The 20,113-nt window shown below is 31.0% G+C and overlaps 1 protein-coding gene across 1 annotated transcript in view; it reads left to right on the top strand.

Moving 5' to 3' along the window:
* The first annotated feature begins 1,107 nt into the window (after positions 1–1,107).
* LOC114330056 (plastin-2) overlaps positions 1,108–20,113 on the top strand; it is a 120,564-nt gene continuing 101,558 nt past the window's right edge. Inside the window, exon 1 of the mRNA XM_028279361.2 lies at positions 1,108–1,340. Within this exon, the coding sequence (XP_028135162.1) occupies positions 1,281–1,340 (60 nt within the window). The 5' untranslated portion in view covers positions 1,108–1,280. The remainder of the gene's footprint in view (positions 1,341–20,113) is intronic.

Raw genomic sequence — 20,113 nt, forward strand, 5'->3', positions numbered from 1 at the left:
GAATCTCTCCACTGAACTCTATGTTCATTATCCCATGCGTGTTGACATATTTGAGATCTCTCAAATTCTCTATTTTTAATATAAGATTGATGTTCACTTATTCTAACGTCTAATGGTCTTGATGTCTCACCTAAATAAAATTGTTCGCATTCACAAGGTATTTTATAAATGCAATTCTTTGTTCTTTCTTGATCATTGTTAGGTTTAGTTTTAGATAGAATATATCTCAATGTGTTTGTTGTTTTGAATGTTGTTGAAATGTTGAATTTATTTCCTATTGTTTTAAGTTTCTCGGATAGTCCTTTTATATGGTATTGATATTTTCCTCGTATTATTTCTGGTGAATGTTGTAGGATCCCGTTCTAAGTTGTTCTGTTCCATTCGATCCAATCTTGACAATTCCTTATTTATAAACGATAAAGGATAATCATTTTTTAATAAAACAGATGTTAACAATTGTTTTTCTGCTAAAAAGGAATTTTCGTTAGAACAAGTAATTTTGGCTCTATCATCTAAGGATTTAATGATTCCCTTTTTAACGTTGATGTTGTGATTTGACTTGTAATTGAGATATCTGTTGGTGTGTGTTGGTTTTCTATACACTTGAGTCTCATATCCAATATCCTTCTTTGAGATCAAAACATCGAGGAAAGGTAGGCTGTTATTGTATTCCTTTTCCATTGTAAATTTTATTGTCTCTTCTTGATCGTTTATAATATTCAGGAACGTATCCAACGATTCTGATCTATGAGGCCATATTGAAAACACATCATCTACATATCTTTTTTTTATATAAAAATACATAAAAAGATGTTTTTGTTCTTCCTAGACTTCGCATTCCAAGTAATATTCTTCCTTGTAGGGTTGCAGGATGGCCTTTAGGAGGGCACATCTAGATTCATCTCTCATAATATGTCACCACCAATAATATATTGAAAATTTTTAATCAAACTTAGTTGAAATTCAGGAATAAATAGAAGCAGTATAAAACTCAATCAATAAATCAGTGTGTTCAGATACAGTTTGTAAACTCGGCAACTACGCATTACCAACGCAACGTGGTGGGACAGGATGGGAGTTGTCAAATATATACTTAAAGCCGATCGTATTGTCAGTACTGGCAACGTTGTGTATTCGTGTATTGCCGACATAGTTTTGTGACGGGTCTGAGAGAAGCGGCGGCTTGAGTTAATGGTGCCTTTTGCGCAAAGTGTAAAAGAACAATAATTAAATTTTTGTGATTATACGCATTTTTTGTTTTTAAACTCATTTTATATGCTATGGCTTCAAACGGAATAACACAAGAAGAACGAGAAGAAATCAAAGAAAGGTTCTGTGAGGTAAGTTTTTGAAACTTGTGTTTTCTTTTTTCACGGTCTAACCTAAGATTTGCCGTTTGCTTTCGATTTTTTTGACATGCTGCTTTTAGCTACGCCCATAATATATACAATATACCATAATATATAAAAAATATAATACATACTTATATATTATATACTCCAAGCACTTAAACTTTTCCTTTAAGTATGTATCGTTGTTTTCATACAATTTCTTTGAGAAAGTACATTATCTTTTGTTTAAGGTACATATTTGTAAAATAGGTTTTACGCAAATATTAAAAGGCTTGTACGATATCTTTGGTATATGCCTAGAAGGTTTGAAATATCAATATTTCACTGTGAGTGAGTCATTCAAGTACTTGATCATGGAGTATTTTCTATCTTCGTATTTTACATAATATAACCTCGTAAACTTGTAATGCTATTCTTTATACTTCGCAGTATAATATATAAATAATGTTTATAAGGAATAAAAATGCAAGGTTTCGTTTTAATTGTGGTAATTTTCATGTTCATTGTGAGTAAACAATTATAACAGCAGAACGTCGGAAGAATAATACTCCAGGAAAATAAGGAACAAAAATACCATGTTCGGGACACTGACTCAGCCAGGTAGTCCAGGGCGCATCTGTTTTGAGCTGGACGTTAAGAGGTGACTCAAATTTTTTTTGCAGAAATTGCTTGAAAATAAATCAAATAATAATATTTGAGTTATCCTCCCTCTCAAAAAGGTCCGGAACATTGTTTAAATAATCAAAATGTCAAAAATTTAAGGAAAAATTCGATTTTTTTATTCGTTTTTTGATTATAACTTTAAAAGTATTCATTTCCGAGAAAAGTTGTACTAACATAAAAGTTGCGTAATTAAATTTCCTACAATATAGAATTGGTTAATAATTTAAAAAATAGTCACCCTAGTTGCAAAATAGCAATATTTGCGAAAAAACCATACAAAAACAAGAATTCGCATTTTACGTTTTTCAACCATTTATGCTACACGTAGGACCTTCATATTTCACCCAGAAAAACTTTATGATACAGTAAAACAATACTGTAAATTTCTTTAAGATCGGTTTAATAGATTTTGCAAAATAAATTTTGCAATCCAGCTTTCGCAAAAAAAATTCATTTTTTCAAAATGTTACAGGATTGAAAATAAAGCAGATAGCAAGTTGAATTTTTTTTGCTTATAGAAGTTTACTGTACCTTTCATTTGCAATTTTCAAAATTAAAATCGATTAATTATCACAGCGTCAGAAAATTTTTGAAATAAAAAATAATTTTTGGTGCTACGCGCAGGACAGCGGTGTTCTATTCACGCAAGTTGATTTCCACCAAAATTTCTTCCAATCTTTATATAATATATTATTTTCTTACTCTATATTTTGTTGTATTTTAATATTTTAATTCCACAAAAATCAAACTAATTTTATTATTGTTTGTGAAATATTGTTTAAACAATTGCATATGTTAACAATATATTAACAAAGAAAGTTTTTGCTAATAAAAGTGTTATTTCAAAGGATAGAGTAGGTGTTTTTATTTTGCAATAAACAAATTTATTTATTTATATCGAAATGTAATAAAAATTAAAATGTATCAATCATTATCAAAGGTCATTGGAATGCCCAATCAGAGCAAACTATCCGCTGTCCTGCGCGTAGCACCAATAATAATTAATGTTTATTTAAAAAAATTCCTGACGCCGTGGTGTTAATCGATTTTAATTTTTCAAAATTGCAAATGAAAGGTACAGTACACTTCTATATGCAAAAAAATTTTCAACTTGTTATCTGCTTTATTTTCAGTCCTGTAACATTTTGAAAAAATGAATTTTTTTTACGAAAGCCGGATTGCAAAATTTATTTTGCAAAATATATTGAACTGATCTTAATGAAATTTACAGTATTGTTTTACTGTATCATAAAGTTTTTCAGGATGAAATATGAAGGTCCTAAATGTAGATAAACGGTTGAAAAACGTAAAATACGAATACTTGTTTTTGTATGTTTTTTTCACAATTATTGCTATTTTGCAACAAGGGTGACTATTTTTTAAATTTTTAACCAATTCTATACTGTAGGAAATTTAATTACGCAACTTTTATGTTAGTACAACTTTTCTCGGAAATGAATACTTTTAAAGTTATAATCAAAAAACCAAGAAAAATATCGAATTTTTCCTTAATTTTTTGACATTTTGATTATTTAAACAATGTTCCGGACATTTTTGAGAGGGAGGATAACTCAAATATTATTATTTGATATATTTTCAAGCAATTTATGCAAAAAAATTTGAGTCACCTCTCAACGTCCAAATGTACTAATATTTTTACAGATGGGCCCTGGTCTAAGGTTGCAAATTTGATTTTTGGATACTACATAATATATACCTACCTATCTAATCCAGTGCATCCTTCTTGTTCTGACGTATGGCTCAGAAACATGGACATTAACAAAAACAAAAATACACTCCGCCAAAAAAGTATCGCATCACCTTAAAAATGGGACATTTTTAATGTCTCATATTTCCTAAACCTGTTGTTCGATTTTAGTGATTTTTTTATTATGTTATAGCTTTATTCTTCAAGAATATCGATGTAATAATATTGTTGCTAAACATATAAGTGTCATTATATACCGGGTGTAACAATGATAGTGTGTTTTTTCTCAAAGTTTGGAACACCCTGTGGAATATTCTAGCGCAGTGATACTCAACCTGCGGCTCGCGGGCCGTATGCGGCCCTCTAGCATTTTTTATGCGGCCCGAAGGCTAACTAAAGGGCCCTGTGATCAAATTATTTGTCAAATTTGTCAAAATATTGAAATTTTTAAGAACTCTGATTAAAAAGCAGGGTATTATTAACTTCTAATAATAAATTATTAAAGTTAATGAACATATACTCATTTTAAAAATAATCAATACTTATTTACTACATTGCAACAGCCCATTTGGTAATCACAAGAAAAATTCAGGTACAGCTCCATTAAAGCTCCTTTCAAATGTGCAAAAGGGTTTTGAAAATTTCAATATACAGGATGTTGTTTCAAGGTCACAATGGAATTAATCCGGACCTGGATTTTTCTTGTGATTAGTAGCTGGGTGGTTTGGGTTCTAAATGTGACATATGTGTACCAAATATCAAAAAATATATACAAGGTGGTTCTAAAGTTATGGCTCCAGAAAGAAATAAGCAAAATCGATAAAACACCCTGTAACACGGTTATAAAGTCGGTGGAGCAATACATTTAGTATGTCTACAGCCGCCTCATTCACCTCTATTCACCATTCAAGTATTTCCGTTTCCCAATGAAACACCCTGTATACTACTTCATCTTGATTGCGGCCCGCAAACTGTGGCAATAGCTACAATGTGGCCCAGGAAAGAAAAAGCTTGAGTATCGCTGTAGCGTATATAAAATATTGAAATTAAAACTCACCTTTAACCTTAGGTCATCTAAACATTTTGCTTTTTGATTCATTCGCTTATAATAAAAAAGTTAGGTATTTTAACAACTAGCAACGTTCTTCATCAATACCAATACAGGGTGTTTCTAAATAAGTGCGACACACTTTAAGGGGTAATTCTGCATGAAAAAATAATGACAGTTTGCTTGATACACATATGTCCGCAAATGCTTCACGGGATGTTGAATTTTTTCTTACAAACTGACGATTTATTTATTCTTCTAAAACCGGTTGAGATATGCAAATGAAATTTGGTAGGTTTTAAAAGGTAGTTATTGCGCATTTTTTGGCATACAATTAAGAATTTTATATTCACCATTGGCGTGCATACGGGTAATAAGACCGGGTAATATGACCCATATGCACGCCAATAGTGAATATAAAATTCTTAATTATACTTCAAAAAATGCGCAATAACTACCTCTTAAAACCTACCAAATTTCATTTGCATATCTCAACCGGTTTTAGAGCAATATATAAATCGTCGTAAAATATGGAAAGATTTGGGGAAGACCTATGTCCAAGGTTGGATAGAAACGGGCTAAAAAAGAAGAAGATATACCTAATACATTATAAATACAAAAATGTCCGTCCCAGTTCGGAGGCATATAATAGTTAATAACAGTAACAAATAGATGTCAAAAAGGCAGTTTTTTTATGCTAATTTAATATATTATTTAGATTATTCATCTTTTAGTAGATGGGCAAAGGTTTAAAAGGCAGTTTTTGAATTTTGGTCCGATCGTTTGTTGCTTCTAAAATTGCAAAATAAGGATAAAATTTCGAAAATTAAAAATTTGCTATAAATTTTGCAAAAATGAACTTAGGACTTTCATGTTGCATGAAAAGTTAAGTCAAGTAGGTAGTCCTTATAAGGCACAAAAAATTTCAAGACGATTCGTCAATTAGTTTAAATTTTATTCAATTTGTTTATTCCACAGAGCTTTTTTATCCCACAGAAAATAATAATGATACATCGATTCTGCGGGAACCACATGAAAGAAGAAGACTTATACTTTATTAAATTCGTGTAAAAATACCAGATTTTCCAATAGTAATGTGGATTTAGTCTGCAGGCAATATTAACAAAGTTATTCAAATTATTTATAAGCCAAAAATGGTCTAGTAAAATGTTTTTGCAATGGTAAAAATGACTTTTTGATTTTTTTAAATATGGTGAAAATATGTCATCTTTTTCCTGTGGTTCCCGCTGAATTGCTGTGTATCATTATTATTTTCTGAGTAACAACATTGCAAAGAGATAAACATATTGAATACAATTTAGGTATGTAATCTAATAATTGACGAATTGTCTTGAAATTTTTTGTGCATTATAAGGACTACTTGGCTCAACTTTTCATGCAACATCAAAGTCCTAAGTTCATTTTTGGAAAAATTATAGCAAATTTTAAATTTTATACTTATTTTGCAATTTCGGAAGCAACAAATGATCTGAACAAAATTCAAAAACTAACATTTTAAACCTTTGCCCATCTACTTAAAGATGAATACTCTAAATAATGTATTAAATTACTTCATTTTTATGTATAGCGATTTAAACGAAAAAACTGCCATTTTTGACACCTATTTGTTAATATACCGGTCCACTTATATTTTCCCCCATTTTAACTGTCTATAACTTCTAAACGGCTGAAGATAGACATATGCGGTTTTCGCTGAAATGTTTTGTAAAAGTTTTGGAAAAATTTTAGTAAAAGTTTTGTTTGAATGGATTGCATTTTTTATATCGCTTTTAAAAAAATAAATGACGGATTTGTGAAAAAAACGTTGACTTTTTTAAATGAAACACCCAGTATATTTTTGAATGACTGAGTAATAAATTTTTAAAATGAGAGATGCAATGTGGAAATCACATTTTGCTTAGTTATTTTAATCATATTTGTGTTATGTAGTTATGTGATTTCCACGTTGCATTTCTCATTTTAAAAATTAATTACTCAGTCATTTGACAACCGATTTTAAAAAACTTTATATCACTGGATAGGTGAATGACCGTTCTTTCAATTTGCAAAAAAATATACTGGGTGTTCCATTAAAAAGTCAACAACGTTTTTTTTCAAAAATCCCACCATTTTTTTTTTCGTAATTGAAAGCGATATAAAAAATTAAATCAATTCAAACAAAACTTTTACTAAAATAAAACATTTCAGCGAAAACCGCATATTTTTATCTTGAGCCGTTTAGAAGTTATAGGCAGTTAAAATGGGGGAAAATATAAGTGGACACCTGGTATTATATGCCTCCGAACTGTGATGGTCATATTTGTATTTATAATGTATTTGGTTTATAGTACCTAAAAAAAACCATTTTGCAACATGGCTGGGTCAGTGTGCCGACAAAACCTTATTTTCCTGGACTATAATGAGAACTTGAGAAATGCGATAAAATATTGTGGTATCGTATTTACTATGCAGTGACTATGACCTTTTTATGATGCTAAAACTCGACCCACAGAAATTGTAAAAAAGTTTTTGGCGGAAAAGAGGGAAACTTTTTAGAAATGGATATTGGAACAGAAAAGATCGCTTGAACAAAAAAGAATAGACCTTACATATGTACGAGAAAACAACCATTCATTAAATAATAACTTTTACACATTAACATTTTTAACAATAATTTGTAAAAATCCCTTCCTCTTAAATAGGTATCAGATATTCTTCTTCAACTACTAACTACTCATAATTCAAGTATACATATTATGATACCTATAATGTATGTATTTAATTTTGTATTATATAATATAATTATATATAATTTTTTCCTTTCTGGACGTGGACGCTCGTAATTAATTTTTCATTATTCTTTTTTCTCGTCAGTCTATCTGATCGGTAGTCGTCCGCAGCTTCATAGGTTTCATAATGTCCTACTCTACCGTTCATCGTACAATACAGAGCCGGATTTAAGGTAGTGGGGGCCCCTGGGCCCTACCTCCTACCATTAAAAAAATATTGATTTACTTTTATAAATATAATTTTAAATAATAAAAAGTACAAGAGCTGTAACTTGTTACAGTAAAATATTAAAAATAATAGTAAGATGTATGGTTAAAGTCCGGGAACTTTTCGAGATATTTTAATTGAAAATTTCTTGATTTTGTGGGACATACCTAGTTGCATTAAGACATCGTGGCCAATGCTCATTGTAGAGAGATGATTCAAACACTCTTGGCCCATCATAGACCGAAGTCGATTTTTAATTAACTTAAATTTTGAGAATGATCTCTAACCACTGCAGTTAGTTAGCATCAGCACTAAATATAAACAAAGTGTCACCTCAACATTTGAAAAAGCATCATTCATATTCTTTTCTTTTAGCAGTTGGTACATTTGAAGTTCTTTGCTTATATTTGATAAGCTGATTTCCTCTTTAAATGAATTGAAGAATCTTACAAACTGTAGCAGATGGACACATAAGTTTTCATCTAAACCATTGCTATAAATATTGGTAAGCTTTAGTGAGTGAGCTTCAATTTCATTGAGAGTTAAATTTTCCAATTTTCCAAAATGATATAAAAATCCAAAATTGGAATGAATGGATTCATATGCAGAAAGCCTCTTACTTAAAGAGGTAATGAAGTGATCTATAATAGTGATAAAATTTTGAGTTCTAAACTTCTCTGATGTTCTCATATCTTTCGAAATTGTCACCTCTTGACTGTATAATTTATTTAAGTGATCTAAGTGCTGCCACTCCTGAATTAGGGTCAATATTGGGATCTTGAAGAATACGATTTGTTCTGTTTGTCCTCCCTAATATCCTCTCTGTTTCCAGTAAACACATTCGATTATAGGTACAAACCATTTGCAATGCTACGAGTTTTAAATTGTTGCTCATAGTCTTCCGAAATGTTGGATAATGCTCCTTTAATCTGATTAAAACCTTTTAACTAGTTCTTTTGCGGCATTACCTCCATGACCATCTAGTAGTATCTTTTAGGAACAATAATATTTTTGCCGCGGTCTGCGTTCCTGTCGCTTGAAGACGCAGCTTTTAAACATTCTGTTAAGTTGTATCTATATGTACTTAGAGGAAGTGAAAAATACATATGGCTAGTTATTATAAGAAATTAAAGAATGCTGTGCTATGCTAATGCATGATAACACTCAGTTGCAGCTTTTGAAACTAAATTTAGAGAATGGGCGACACAAGGAATCCTCAGCTCCAAGATATTAAGGTACGTATCCATACGTGGGTGCTCCGTGCCCGGTGTAGCAGCTCCACATAGTGGATACGTTGGTGCTCGCAACAGGGCGCTCACCCTCTTTGATTCAACCGGTTTGCGGTTTATATGTGGGGGAGCGCATGCTGTATCCATTTGAGCAGCTACAACGAGCACGGAGCACCCACGTATGGACATATACCATTTTGTTCTATAATTTCAGCCTGAACACTATTGCATTTTCCACTGATAACTGACGCATTAACGTAGAACGGTCTCCTGCAGTTTTTCAAATTGATATCATGTTCTTGCAAAAATGTCATTAGAGAATTAAGTAGACATATCTTCTGCTTCATGACTGCGATTTTACAAAAATATGGTAAACCTTTCAACAGGAGTGAAACATTCTATGTAACGAAATATCACGGCTAATTGATTGGTATGAACTGAATAATATTTTGACTTCTTAATCCTTGAAACTATTTCATTTAATAATTTAATACGTTTTGACCCATCGGATGTACAATTTCCTCACATATGGTTGAAGAAAGAAAGTTGACACGTCCGCTTCCAGGATTTGAATATTTATTAAAATATGGTGCTGCAAAAATTGATCATATTCAGCTAATAAATGGAGTATTCCCAAATAATTTTCATTTTGTGATGAACTCGATAACTCATTTTCGCTATGAAATGCTAAATCTCGTTCACAAATAAACTTCATAACACTAAAATTAGTCTTTGAGTTACCATTTTCTGTTTTGCTATTTCAGTATCAATACGCCCAATTCTTTCGTGTGCTTTAGACATTTCGTGATTCATAAGCCTACGATCTGCATGTGTTCAATCACAAAATCCTCTGTGGCTAAAATGTGTACGAACACTAGATAAGAATTTGCAAACGAAGCAATACACTCACCGGGTGGAAGGTGAAAAACATAACCATGAACAATGTATTATATTATCACTCCATGGCTCCTTCATTTTATACTTGCCATACATTGTCGAGTTCCTGTATCTCCTGCCAATATCTGTTTAAGGCCCGGTTTTTCAGTGAGCGGTTAAAATTTTGGTTAGCTAACCTAGTTTAAATTTTAACCAATATTTTAACCCCCATATCGTTTTTCAGTGTTTTAAGTCAAGTTAAGAAAATCTCGGTTAGCTAACCACTTTTTTTCTTCTGTTGGCAGCAGTAACTGTACGTGCGCATGTGCAATTCGAGAAATAATGATCAATTTGACAGAAAAATAAATAAAAGACAATTTCATAACCAAATTAAAAAAATGATTAATGCAATGCAATATCAAGTTCGGAATCTTTGTTTAGTTCATAACGTCTACCTCGGTTTCATAACAGAAGAGAATTAGAATTACTGGGACGATTTAGACTTTTTTCCGATTTTAAAGACCACGGTCTTATCACTATTTGAACAGATTGACCAGGAAATAAGAAGTCAGACTCTTTGGTAAATAATTAAGTATTTTGCTGTGTAGACAAATATAAAATAATATTTTTAAAATATTACTACATAGGAATCATGCATTAAATCCTGTTACAGTAAATGTAAATATAGGTACCTGTTACAGTTATATTTAAGTATATTTCGTTATACTAATTTCCTATATAATAACGATAATATAATATAATTTCAATAATAATAATTTCCTTATAATAATAAGTAATAAGGAGGTATTAGAATACTTCCCGCGATGAAAGAAAATAACATAACCCAATTAATCTGACTAATCCCTTCTGTCAGGCAGGTACTCAAAAAAATAAACATGATGCATTCACTGCACCAATGCGCAAGCGTAACCGCAAAATTCGGAGTTAAACCATCTAACGGGGATCGGTTAAAATCGTGGTTAACTTAAACGAGTTTAAGCTCTAACCTAGTAATGAAAAACCAATTAAACATGAATATTTCGGTGACCAAAAAATAAATAGGTTAACCCAGCACTGAAAAACCGGCCCTGTGGGAACCTGTGGGGTTCATGTTTGGGGCTTTGTGGGGGCCCCCGAAATGTGGGGGCCCCGGGCAGCTGCCCAGCCTGTCCCCCCTTAAATCCGGCTCTGGTACAATATCTCAAGAAACTGTCACTTCCATGTGGTCGTGATTCATTTAACGGCAACAAACTTATGATATTACTATAACACATGTCATAAATCAAACTGAGACTCATTACTTGGAGCTCTTTGTGTCTGTGTCTGTGACAAAACCTCTGCTTCATTAAGTTTTCACAAGCAACACATTGACTTTTGAAAAAACATATACATACTACAATATTATTGTTATAGATACATAGGTACATTTTGTGGCTTTACTTTTATTTTTTTTTTATAGAAATGTCGAAATTTTTAGTAGAAATGTCTAAACTGCAATAAAGCTAGCATATTTAAAAATGTGTTTTTTGACCCTAACCCGAGAAACAAATAAAACAAAAATTATAAAAAAACTCCATTGAATAAAAAAGAAATAAATATTTTGTATTCTTATTTATTTATAGGTACAGATATAATTAATCGTATACAGTCCATAAAGTATCGCATAAATTCATTATTAGATAAATAAACAACATTATTAGAAATTACCGAAACAGGTCGACTTTTGATTTTAATTTATGATATTTGGCATATGTATCATACTAGTGACGTCATCCGTCTGGACGTGATGACGTAATCAATGATTTTTTAAAGGAGAATAATAGGGGTCGTGTGCTAGCTCATTTGAAAGGCAATTCAATTCTCTATTCAATAATACAGGGTGTCCCGAAAAGATTGGTCATAAATTATACCACAGATTCTGGGGTCAAAAATAGATTGATTGAACCTCACTTACCTATATACAATAGTGCACACAAAAAAAGTTACAGCCCTTTGAAGTTACAAAATGAAAATCGATTTTTTTTTCATATATCGAAAACTCTTAGAGATTTTTTTATTGAAAATGGACATGTTATTATGGCAGCAACATCTTAAAAAAAAAATTAAAGTGAAATTTGTGCACCCCATAAAAATTTTATGGGGATTTGTTCCCTTCAACCCCCCTAAACTTCTGCGTACGTTCCAGTTAAAATATTATTGTGGCACCATTAGTTAAACACAGTGTTTTAAAACTTTTTTGTCTCTTAGTACTTTTTCGATAAGCCAGTGTTTATCGAGATATTTTGAATATTTGTCGAATCCACCACATATTTTGTATGGTTAAGTACGATTATAGACCTGTTAATAATCTGAAAATTTATTTCATTTACATTTTTAGGTATATTTTGAAAAAGAAGCCGCATCTCGATAAAAGGTGACTTAACAAAAAAAGGCATAGAGGCAAAAAAGTTTTAAAAACACTGTGTTTAACTAATGGTACCACAATAATAGTTTAATTGGAACGTACACAAACATTTGGGGGGTTTAAAGGAACAAAATCCCCATAAAATTTTTATGTAATTATATTAAAAAAGAAGCCGCATCTTGATGAAAACTGGCTTATCGAAAAAATACTAAGAGTCAAGAAAGGTTTAAAAACGTTGTGTTTAACTAATGGTACCACAATAATGAATTAATTGGAACGTACACAAAAGTTTGGGGGGGTTTAAGGGAACAAAACCCCCATAAAATCTTTATGTGGTGGACAAATTTCACTATAATTATGTTTTAAGATGTTCCTGCCATAAGAATGACACATGTGAATTTTCAATAAAAAATATCTAATAGTTTTCGATATATTGAAAAAAATCGATTTCCATTTTGTAACTTCAAAGGGCTGTAACTTTTTTTATGAGCACATTTGTACTAAGGTAAGTTAGGTTCAATCGAACTATTTTTGACCCTAGAATGTGTGGTATAATTTATGACCAATCTTTTCGGGACACCCTGTATAAACATTAACATAGTTATTTATACAGGGTGTCCAAATTTTTTTATATTAAATTAATTGACACAAAAAGACGAATGTACGTAATTTATTTAATTCAAAATATATTTTACTGCTGTCATAAATAAAAATTTTATTTGACAAATAAACATTGCTTTTCGCTTTAATTAAATTAAATGTTCAAACTGTCAAGAGGCAGGTGAGTGGCAGCTTAAACATTGAATTTAAGCAAAAACTAATGTTTATATTTGAAATAAATATTTTATTTCTGTTTTATGACAGCAGTAAAATGTATTTTGAATTAAATAAACTACGCAAAGTCTTCTTTTTGTGTCTATCAATTTAATTAAAAAATTGTTTTTGGACACCCTGTATAAATAATTATGTTAACGTTTATATTACTGAATAGAGAATTGAATTGCCTTTCAAACGAGCTGTTACACGATCCCTATTCTTATTGAAAAAATCATCGATTACGTCAACAATGCCAAAAAATCATAAATTAAAATCAAAAATCGACCTGTTTCGGTAATTTCTAATAATGTTGTTTATTTAGTTAATAATGAATTTATGCGTTACTTTATGGACGCACTCTATACGAGTAATTATATCTGTACTTATAAATAAATAAAAATAAAAAATATTTATTCGTTTTTTATTCATTGGTGTTTTTGTTTTAATTTTTGTTTTATTTGTTTTTCGTGTTAGGGTCAAAAACACATTCTTAAGTATGTTAGCTTTATTGCAGTTTCGACATTTCTATTTGAATACAATAAATTGAAATATAGAATACTTACAATAATATTAATTGCAATAAAAGCTTAGGCACCATAATTTAATAGACGTCTTATAATTTAATAGGTGCCTAAATCAATGAGGGTTTGTAGCGTAATAGCGTTGATTGATAAATACGGAGTATAATAGTTAGTGTATTTCAAAGGCTAACCGATTTCAGCACTCTGGTGCCGTAGTATAGGAGCATTTGTAAATCTGCGTTCCGAACATGGTCTATTTCTTGCTTATTTTCCTGGAGTAAGTGCCGCTGTTTTCCATTTAAATAGTTTCCACTTCCATCGCACACATCTTATGGAAAATATAATGTCACTCAAATTCAATAAAATTTATACCAATAGATTCGTTTTAAATTAACGATCAAATCTTATCATTGCACCAACTCTCTATTTTCAAAAATAAGAGCAGAAATTGATATAAATAAATCTGAAATCAAATGGGTAGGTACATAAGTTAGAGAGAGAAAAAATATTTTAAAATACCCAGATTTTCGGTACTCCATAAATCAGCGGATTAGTTTCACTAATCCGCTTAGGCCCAGCGGGATTTATGCTGTTATGAATAGCACTCAGAGCAATAATGGTTGTAAACTAACATTTTATGGACTCCAAAAATGTGATTTCGATAAACTTTAATTGCAATTTGCGCCGTAATTAATCATAATTAAGAGTTAGCGCAATGATAAGAATTGATCGTTATATTAAAACGAATCTAATCGTATAAATTTTATTGAATTTGAGTGACATTATATTTTCCATAAGATGTGTGCGATGTCCTTTGATAGGTTTTTTCCCTAAACAATCTTATCGAGTGCATTTCCATTAAGCCTTACTCGATGAAATAATTAAGAGGATTGTGCAATATCGTCTATTAAAAAATTAAACAAAGGAATTCTAAAACTTAATTGGATTTATTTCGTAATTGCTGATTAAACTTGTAAGCTAGCTACATGATACTGACAAAGATTCAGAGATAAATTGGGATTATGATACCGATAAGGATGTTGGAAAAAATAAAATGTTATCCACTTATTGAAATACTTTAGATATGCTATGACACGTCAATAACTTTTCAATAGTTTCTGAAACCCTCAACGCTACAACTAATGCATCTGGTAACTGTTAATTATTAATTAATTAATTGATATAATTTAATTCAGGGTTGCAAGAAAACATGTTTTTTTAATTTTAAACAAAACAAACGTTGTTTTTGTTTTAAACGTTTTTTTTTTGTTTTAAACATGTTTTTTTTGTTTTTAAATTGTATGTTTTAAACAAACAAAACTTGTTTAAAACACATTTAAACGGTTTTTTTCCTTTAAAAATGTTTTTGTTTTTAAATTTTATATTTTAAACAAATAAAACTTAGAAGAAAACATTGTTTAAATCATATTTTCCTAAACATAATATTAATTGAAAGTGTTTGATCTATTATTATTATTCTACTAAATAATAGATAAGAAAACCAATTGCAAAATTAGGAGCTATTGCCTGGGGAAGCCCAGACTATTTACTATGTATTTATAAATCCGCATTACAAGTTGGCTATTGCAATAACGTCCATTGTCAGTTATTTTGTGCTGTTTCTGGTGGTGCTTAGTGTTTTTTTTTAAACATGCAAATGATTTGGTGACCCCAGCTCATTTTTTGGCAAATTTGTTTGATCATCGCTTTATTGAAAATAAACTTATCATCCATGCATTATAAATTATCATCCAGAAGCATTTTAGATTATTATTATTACCAGGCAAAGTGTGTACCCTTTACTCCATATGTTTTCTAAACACCTATATCAAGAATGTAAAACCATTGGCATGGTGGCGTTCTAAGAAAAATATAAATAGGTATACTACAGCATTGAAACTTGCTCAACAGCTTCACACAGCTGTTGCATCGTCAGCCAATATAGAAAGACTCTTCTCATCATAAGGTTTACCATTCCAAACTACGTAATCGGCTAGGCAATGTCAAAGCTGCTAAGTTGGTTTCAATTTTTAAAGAGCTTAAATCAGTGATGACGTGACTGATTTAAATTACAAGATTACTATGAGTCTGAAACAGTTTTGAGAAATTGATTAACTCTTCTTTGCAAAATATTTTCAGTTTTCCAATTTTTTTTTGTGTTCAGATTATTAATAAATAATATATATATATATGTTAAAAAGTTTATATAATGTATTCGAGAATTTTTTTGATGTTATATTAATAAAGAAAATGAATTTAAGTGTTTTAAACAAAAACTGTTTTAAACATAAGCAAACGTTTAAAACAGTTGATTAAAACAAAATGTTTAAAACAAAACAACCCTGATTTAATTATCATTAAATTTAAAATTTATTTAATAAACGCCAAAAATAAAAAATGGGAAGACAAAAATGTCAGGAGTTGGACACATACATCGGAGGGAGAAAATCTAGAGAAGCTTGGAGATTTATAAAGAATGTAAGAATCAACAAAATAGAAGAATCGGTGATAAACCCTATAATAACAACGAAATGGGAAGAACATTACAAATTACTATTGGTAGAAAAAAGATCCGAATATAGGACCGCATCACACAATATAATCTAGGTCGCAGGATAGCCAATTAATATAATCGAAGAATAATATCCTTATTAAAAAACGGCGTTATCGAAATGCCTCCCACTTTTTCAGGTAAATATTTTCATACATGAAATGCCTCCCAGGTACAATCGAAATGCCTCCGTTTCGTTAAACATTTAAGCTGATATTTTGTCTATTTAGTCTCTGAATAATGACACAATGTTGCCAAATCATAATTTAAACAGGTAGTATCTACATATTTATTTTGAATTTTCTAATTCTTAATGCAGTGTACATAAAATTCGTTTACACATAAATAATTCATAGTACGACATACATATTTCTTTTTAGAAAAGAAAGTTGTTACCCGACAATCTAATATCCAGCTTTTCTGGGTAATTCCAATTCCGATTCTAATCTCTTCCATATTTATAATTCCATTTTATAATTCCATAAATAGGTACTTTTACCTTAATATTTTTGTTTGTTTATATTCTCTGGGTATTTTCTGGGTAATTCCAATTGCGATTCTTATCTCTTCTTAACGATTCCATGAATAGGTACTTTTACCTTAATCTTTTTATTTGTTTATATTCTCTTTTGTAAATTGTGTTAATGGGCTAAATGTTGTAAAAATTCTTGAAAGATTAGTTCCTGCATCAGTCAGTTTGTCTATTTCAAGCTTGTCAGTTCGTCGATTTCAAGATCAAATTGTGTCAACGATTAGTGTGGAATCAACGATTAGTGTCAGTCAAAAGGGTAAACCTTTACTATATATCAATTGATGGTTTTACATTCGGTTTTCAAAAAATGTTGGCCAGATATACAGTAAAACGGTGAACATGTACTAAAAAAACCTGCAAAGCATTTGTGAAAACACGGGGATGTGAAAATATGATAATTGAATCAATATTAGATCATAACCACGAGAAGTTGATGATGAAAGAAGCGAACTAGAAACGCTAAATGACATAAGCGGTCCTCCAATAACTAAGGAAGAAGTGCAATACGCTATAAAGAACGCAAAAAACGGGAAGGCGATCGGACCAGATGGGATTTACGTAGAAACACTAAAGCTTTTAGGTGTCGAGGGCATTAAGATACTTACGAAATTGTTCAACTTAATCTATGAAAGCGGAAAAATTCCTAAAGATTGGCTTAAATCCTCATTTGTTGTACTACCAAAAAAACACAGAGCCACAAAATGCAGCGACTATCGCACCATCAGCCTAATGAGTCATGTATTGAAAACGTTTCTTAGAATCATTCATCAAAGAACATATAGAAAAATTGAGGAAAGAATCTCATGTACTCAATTCGGTTTTCGCTGTGGCCTTGGAACGCGTGATGCACTATTCGCAACCCAAGTTTTAATTCAAAGATGCAGAGATGTAAATCATGACGTTTTCATGTGCGCGATTGATTTTGAAAAGGCCTTTGATAAAGTTCGCCATGAAAAAATGCTACATATTCTCAAAACTACCGGTCTGGACGGTAGGGACATTAGAATAATCGCAAATTTGTATTGGGGCCAGGCTGCATGTATTAGGGTTGCGAATCAGTGCTCTGAAGAAGTAAAAATCAAGCGCGGAGTTTGACAAGACTGTATATTGTCACCAATGTTGTTTAATCTTTACGCTGAAACAATTTTAAATGAAGTCTTGGAAAACGCAAAAGAGGGAATACTCATTAATGGTATGCTTATGAACAATATCAGATACGCAGATGACACCTTGTTGCTGACTGAATCAATTGAACATCTTCAAGCGTTATTGAATCGAATGGTGGCATTCTGCGCGATATATGGACTCAAACTCAACGCAAGAAAAACAAAGTTTATGGTTATTAGTAAACAGGCAGCCGTAAATAATAATAACTATAACGTAACAATCGGTAATGACTCAATTGAACGAGTAAGTAATCTTGTATATCTGGGTACTCATATTAATGAAAGCTGGAACCCTAGTACAGAAATAAAAAGTAGAGTTGCCAAAGCAAGAACAAGTTTTATGAAATTTAAGAAAATCCTGTGCAGTCATGATCTAAATTTGGAACTTCGCATAAGAATGGTCCGATGTTATATATTCCCAGTACTACTTTACGGGGTTGAAGCATGGACACTGACAGAATCGCTTTTAAAAAACCTAGAAGCATTTGAAATGTGGGTCTACCGCCGTATTCTGAAGATCAGTTGGGTAGAAAGAGTCACAAACGAAAGGGTTTTGCAACGTTTGAATAAAAGTTGCGAAGTAGTGAACACGGTTAAAAGGCGCAAATTGGAATACTTTGGTCATATAATGCGTCACCCAGAAAAATATGACATACTTCACCTTGTCATGCAAGGTAAAATAATGGGAAAAAGAAGTGTGGGCCGCCGTACAACTTCTTGGCTTAAAAACCTACGCCAATGGTTTGGGAAAACTAGCACTGAACTATTTCGTGCGGCTGTAAATAAGACAATGATTGTTAATATGCTGCGCAACATGAGAGCCAACGATCGACAAGCGGTCTCGGCACCTTAAGAAGAAGAAGAAGACGAGAAGTTGTCTGCCGAAGTTTACAATAGAAAAGCCGTAAGCAATTCAATAAAAAGAGCGGCCGTGGAAGATCTAAGCGAAAAACCAATGAAGCTCATCTGTAAAGAACTTAAGAAGACAAATATAGAGACATTTACTATCAATGATATCAATAGGGTGAAACAAAATTTATATTATGCTAGAAACACAAATTCTTTAATTAAACTTCCCAAAAATATATCTGAATTTCACAAAGCTTTCGATGCATCTTCTATTATTACAAATAGAAATGAAAATTTTATAATTAAAAATGACAAAGATAATCATATTGTTATTTTAACATGTTTTTCAAATCTTCGTTTTCTTTCGACTGTTTCCAATTGGTATGTTGACGGAACTTTTGAATAATGTCCTCGTTTTTTCACTCAATTGTTTAGTATACATGGCTTGAAAAATGGACATTATATTCCTCTTGTCTTTTGTTTACTTCAAGATAAAAAGTCATCTTCATATTATCTCGCTTTTAAATATATCATAGAAGAATGTTTTAAAATTAATTGTCCTGTATCCCCTAAAGTAATAACTTCAGACTTTGAAATTTCCATTCATAATGGTATTCGTATGGCATTACCGGAAGCAGATCTTCATGGATGTCGTTTTCATTTGGGTCAGGCATGGTATAGAAAGGTCAAGCACTGGGATTAGCTCCAGAATACCAGAAAAAAGGTGTTGACTCAACCTATATTACGCATGTTCTTATTTATATTTTTGGTCTTTCATTCTTACATCCTGAAGATGTTAGTGATTTTTTGCTATAGATTTGGCAGAAATTAAACCAGTCGATGAAAGAGTCACCCAGTTTTGTGATTATCTTGTTGATAATTACATATCTGAAAATTCGACATTTCCTCCACATCTTAGGGCTGAGCACTCTTCCTCCCTTCAAAGAACCACAAACCCATGCGAAAGTTTTCATTTCAAGTAGGTATAATGCTTCTTTCTACTGCCCTCATCCTAACATTAATAATTTTATTGATATAATTTTACAATTTCAAATAAATACCTACATTAAAATGAATTCTGTTTCGACACCAAAAAAAAATTGTTGCGAAAGTACAGCAAAAATAAATTTTCTAAATGAAAAAATTTTAGAATTAAGAGAATGTAAAATAAATAGATTAGAATTTGTCAAAGTAGTATCATATAAATTTAGGAAAAATATTTTGTAATTTTATATTTCTACACGTTTTGTAATATTTTCCAAATAAGTTTTTTTGTGATGTTATTTTTAATAAATCTATAAAATACTTATTATGTTTTTGTATTTTTTGTTAAATTATTAATAATAAAAAATTATGGTTATTATAAAATATATATTATAATGGTTATAAAACTAATTATAT

The sequence above is a fragment of the Diabrotica virgifera genome, chromosome 10 (assembly GCF_917563875.1).
Source record: "Diabrotica virgifera virgifera chromosome 10, PGI_DIABVI_V3a".
Taxonomy (NCBI): Eukaryota; Metazoa; Arthropoda; class Insecta; order Coleoptera; family Chrysomelidae; genus Diabrotica; species Diabrotica virgifera.